The sequence below is a fragment of the Apaloderma vittatum genome, unplaced genomic scaffold (assembly GCF_000703405.1).
Source record: "Apaloderma vittatum isolate BGI_N311 unplaced genomic scaffold, ASM70340v1 scaffold33895, whole genome shotgun sequence".
Lineage (NCBI taxonomy): Eukaryota > Metazoa > Chordata > Aves > Trogoniformes > Trogonidae > Apaloderma > Apaloderma vittatum.
In genome coordinates, this window is record NW_009715961.1 from 6,163 (window position 1) to 11,027 (window position 4,865).

The following is a 4,865-nucleotide window of genomic DNA, read 5'->3' on the forward strand; positions in this document are numbered from 1 at the left end:
GTGGAAGTTTTTCAGGCCAGGCTGGATGGGGCTCTGAGCAGCCTGATCTAGTGGGGGATGTCCCTGCCCGTGGCAGCAGCATTGGACTAAATGATCTTTAATCCCTTCCAGCCCTGACAGTTCTATGATTCTATATGTTGTGGTGCGCTTGGATGAAACCTGGTGTTTAGAAAACGAAAATAGTTGCGTTTTCTTAAATAAATAAATAACATTTTTCTTCTGCCTTCCAGTTTGCAGAAGCATGGACATTCGCAACAACCTGACCCGGCTGAGCTTGCTGGAGAACTGCACCGTGATCGAGGGCCACTTGCAAATATTGCTGATGTTTAAAACCAAGCCTGAAGATTTCCGTGAGCTCAGCTTTCCTAAACTGACTATGATTACAGACTACTTGCTGCTTTTTCGCGTGTATGGCCTGGAGAGTTTAAAGGGACTTTTCCCCAACCTCACGGTGATTCGCGGCACTCACCTGTTTTTTAACTACGCGCTGGTCATTTTTGAGATGGTTCACCTGAAAGAGATCGGCCTCTACAACCTGATGAACATCACTCGAGGCGCCGTACGGATCGAGAAGAACAACGAATTGTGTTACTTGTCCACGATCGACTGGTCGAGGATTTTGGATTCGGTAGAAGATAATTACATCGTGGCCAACAAGGATGACAAAGAAGAGTGTGGAGACGTGTGTCCGGGAACTGTGAAAGGGAAGAGCAGCTGTCCGCCTACTGTGATAAACGGCATCTTCATTGAACGCTGCTGGACCCACGATCGCTGTCAGAGGGGTGAGTTTCAGGAGTCGCGTGTGTCAGCTGTGGGTTTGCTCTTGGTTTTTAACCTGTCGGATCTGTTGGAAAGCTAATAGGTACCTGTTAATTGCTACCTTTAGCACAGGTTCCGAAAAGCAAAGCTCAGACTTGATGTTAGATGAAGAGTGAACCTTTTGGGATGGGGTTGTTCTAGCAGTTCTTCCACCTGTGTGAATAACGTGTCCAAAAGTGATGGGTTTGGTTTCTCTGGAAAGTTAGGAACTGCCTAGAGCTCCCAAGTTTAATGGGCTGTGAGGGTAACGGCTATCTCATGAAACACTCAAAATGGTGTTGTTATTGCTGGTGGGGCTTGGGTAGAGGATTAAAAGTCCAGATTGGCTGAAAGGCTGCAGCAGGAGGAAGCAGAACAGCGGGGAAAAGTCTTTATAGAATAAACCCAACTCTAGGAAGGTGCTTTACATTTTGACTGAAACCTTCCTGCCGTAAAAAGCTGTAAGGTGTGTGGATGAGCGAGCAACGTTTGCGCAGCGTGAGAAGCCGGAGGTTAAGTCAGACTTGAAGGGAAAAGGAGGAGGAGGAGGGAGGACCTGGACGGGGGTCGCCTGTAGCAGGAGCCCTGGGGAGGCTGAAATAACTGGGCTTTGAGCTGGGGGTTTGGTTTCGGGGGAGAAGGCACGTTCCCAACAGTAGCTGCTGTTACAACCCCTGAATTCCACTTCTTAAACTGTATTAGGATCACTTCTAATTTCACTTGTGTTTTCCTAACTTGGAACTGAGCTTAAGTTTAGTTTTAATTACATATTTGCTTTGATTTGTTCAATCTGACTGGCAGGGAGCAAAGTGAATTGAGGTAAAACTGACACGTTTAGAGCTGTCTGTCTCTCTGGAGGTAGTGCATCCAAATGGAGCAGTGTGTCCTAAGACGAAATTAGGAAACTTGCGGGCTGGAGAGAATTTCTTGCCAAGCTTTAAAGGGCAATTCTGAGTGCTAAGTGCCAAATTTGAGAAGGAATTCCTACCGCTATGCATAAACTAATGAAATTAATGTGGTTTCCCCTCGGCTACTCCTCACCCCAAAATCGTCTAGCTTCCTTTTAAAGAAAGTGGTTGTTTTTTTGTCACCAGAATAACAGGGTACGAGCAAGAATATGGAAGCGTGTGTGTGTGTTCCTTTTTTAAAATGAAAAATAAGGTTATAAAGCTTTTCAGTTTGTAAATTCTTTCAGGGTACGATCAGCAGCAGCACCGAAATCTGGTTTCTTATACATTCATGCTTTATGTTTTATGCTCTTTCATACGGTTAAAGAACTGATGGAAGCTTTTTGTGTGGCCGGACCGTTCATACTATCTCCCATCCCTTTGAATTTTCTGGGGCTGGAACGTATCGTTTCTCTCCTTTAGGTGATTGCTTATTTCCATGAAAGCTGTAGTGATGTCACATTTTACCATCGGGGCAGAAATCTCTGCTCCTGAACCTCCCGTACCAATCTGTTTGCAGTCCCTTTGTTAGAGGACACCCGTGTAGCATCACCCTCTCCCTTGGCATCTTACTGAAGGAAGCCAAGCTCGTGAGTCCATTTGCCTTGAGTTCAAAATTTGAATTTGAAAGTGGTTTCGAATGTAATCGTATACAGATGCTCCCATCTGGTTTGCTGTGTCCCCTGCAGAAGATTCAGAGAAGCAGTGCTCCGACGTATTTTGGCTGGAACTGGTATGTGTTTTCAAAACCACTCGACAAGCCACGCTTATCTTTGTTTTGAACGCTAAGATTTGTACTTTTATTTATTGGTAGCTGGTGTTCTCAGCAAGCTGGTATCTGTATTTTTGTGCCTTGTGACACCTACCTGTGTGCTTCTCGAGTTATTTTAACAGCTTGAGTGGTCTTTTCGACCCTTTGGGCTTTTTTTGAGAAGCCTTTAGTGGGGCAGCACGCAAGCACGCTAACTGTGGCAGAGATTAAGTGACATTTATTTAGTGAACCTGTTGGTGGAGTCGCCGGGTTCTCTGTTCTCGTGCCAGCCGTAACGTATCCTGAGCATGTGTAATTGTTTTGTCAAGATTATTAAGGGCTTGTGTGAATTGTGCTTTGGCTTTCCTTAGCCTGAAGAGCCTTAAAGCTCCCGGTACCAAGGGTATTAATGCCGTGAAATCTTGCCCTCTGCATTTTTGCAGCTTATCTGGGAATCTTCAGCAGCCAGCGCTGGGCTGAAGTCTCCCCTCTCTCTGCTCTTAAGAGTCTTCTCCTCTTTTGTTTTTGCTCTCCCTATTTTAACCAAATGCTGGAACAAATGTAGCAATTTCAGTATGGTTTCCTGGTGGAAGTTTGGGTTTGCGCCGTGTTTGTTTTAACGCAGCTTATTGGTACCCCTGGTTTGTTTTACAAAACTTGGTGTAGAATCTCCCTCACTTTTCTTTTGCATCTCTGGCTCTCCCTCTTTTAACCAAATGCTGGAACAAACGTAGCGGTTTCAGTATGGTTTTCCTGGTGGAAGTTTGGATTTGCGCCGTGTTTGTTTTAACGCAGGGGCTTTGTTTTAACGCAGTTTATTGGTACCCCTGGTTTGTTTTACAAAACTTGGTGTAGAATCTCCCTCACTTTTCTTTTGCATCTCTGGGTGGGAAGTTGCTGCTGTCTGACCCGATAGCGCTGCTGCCCTGGAACCGCTGGCCGGGGTATTTTGTTCGCTGTTTTGTCTACTGGAACAAATCCTTAAAGAACGTGTAAATATTGATTCTTTTTGATGTTACAGAGTGTGTGTCGATTGACAGAGACAAGTCCCAAGCTGACAAGCTTTTCCAGCTGAGCTTTGAGTCTCACTCGAGAGAATTAGGAGCTGGGCAAGAAGCTGGAGGGAGCTCGCGTGGGAAAGGTGCCGCAGGAAGGTCTCGTGTGAGCGGGGAGGGAGCCGGTAACACCCAGTGTTGGGGTCCTGCGTGTCCCCCATCTCCTGCACCCCAGCCCCTCTCTCTGCTCTCCGTGATCACTTCCTTCTCGTTCCCTCCTCCTCATCTCACATCGATCGTGCCTCTTTGAGATTTCTTTATTTTAATCGGCACAGATAGCCCAGCTAACTCCAAAACTAACTTTCAGTTACAGCCTGTAATTATCTCCGAGGCACGCGTCCAAGTCCTGCGTGTCCCCCATCTCCTGCACCCCAGCCCCTCTCTCTGCTCTCCGTGATCACTTCCTTCTCGTTCCCTCCTCCTCATCTCACATCGATCGTGCCTCTTTGAGATTTCTTTATTTTAATCGGCACAGATAGCCCAGCTAACTCCAAAACTAACTTTCAGTTACAGCCTGTAATTATCTCCGAGGCACGCGTCCAAGTCTCTGAATCATCCTTGCAGCTATAACTCCAGCCCAGAAGTTTTTTTCAGTTGGTGATAACGTGTTCAAGACAACAAAGTAAAAGATCTTCTTACAGACGTTAGAGCTAAGGTTGTGGATGAAACCGGTTGGGAGGAACTGAAAGGATTTGTGGGCAGCTGCACGCTTTCAAAAAACGGTTGCAATATTGAGGAATCTGTGTCTGAGTGCGAAGACGTGTAGGTGGATATACCATAGACGGAGATTGGTCGGAATGTGTTTCCTGAAAGATTTTTTTTATTATTATTTTTTTCTTTTTCTAAATTACTTGTGTTAGTGTGAAAAGCAAGTGGGTTCAATTAAGGCCAACTCATGTTATATTTTGGGTAGGAAGGGAAATATGTAGTCTGTTTGGAATTTGGGTCTAGCCTGATGCTGTTTGTGGCAGCCAAGTGCTGTTCCTGTTCGGGAGGTTTTGTACCTTTTCAGCCCACATTTTTTTTAAGTTGTTTTTCGTGTTTTGTTTTTTTTTACATACATACTTACTTTTATTGCCGTAAAAACATAGTTCTTGGTACAGTGCAGCATGTTCATGCAGAGAGAGTCTTTGCTGAAGAATGCAGACAAGAAAAATGCTGGAAATGCCACGTCCTAGACCTCAGTCTAGATCTGCCAAACATGATTTTCGTATTTTGCATTTTTTTCCACATGGGGTTTTTTTTTATGTAATAGAAGTGCTATATGTCTGTCACTCCACTTGCGGAAGGAACAATTCCCTCTGAAATCGGATT

The 4,865-nt window shown here is 45.1% G+C and overlaps 1 protein-coding gene across 1 annotated transcript; it reads left to right on the top strand.

Annotated features, from left to right (window-relative positions):
* Positions 1-241: 241 nt before the first annotated feature.
* On the top strand, positions 242-782 carry LOC104273891 (insulin receptor-like; the record flags this gene model as incomplete). The annotated part of the gene is made up of 1 exon (XM_009869360.1): positions 242-782. A coding segment is annotated over exon 1 (541 nt), but the record flags the coding sequence as incomplete, so codon positions are not given.
* Positions 783-4,865: the final 4,083 nt, after the last annotated feature.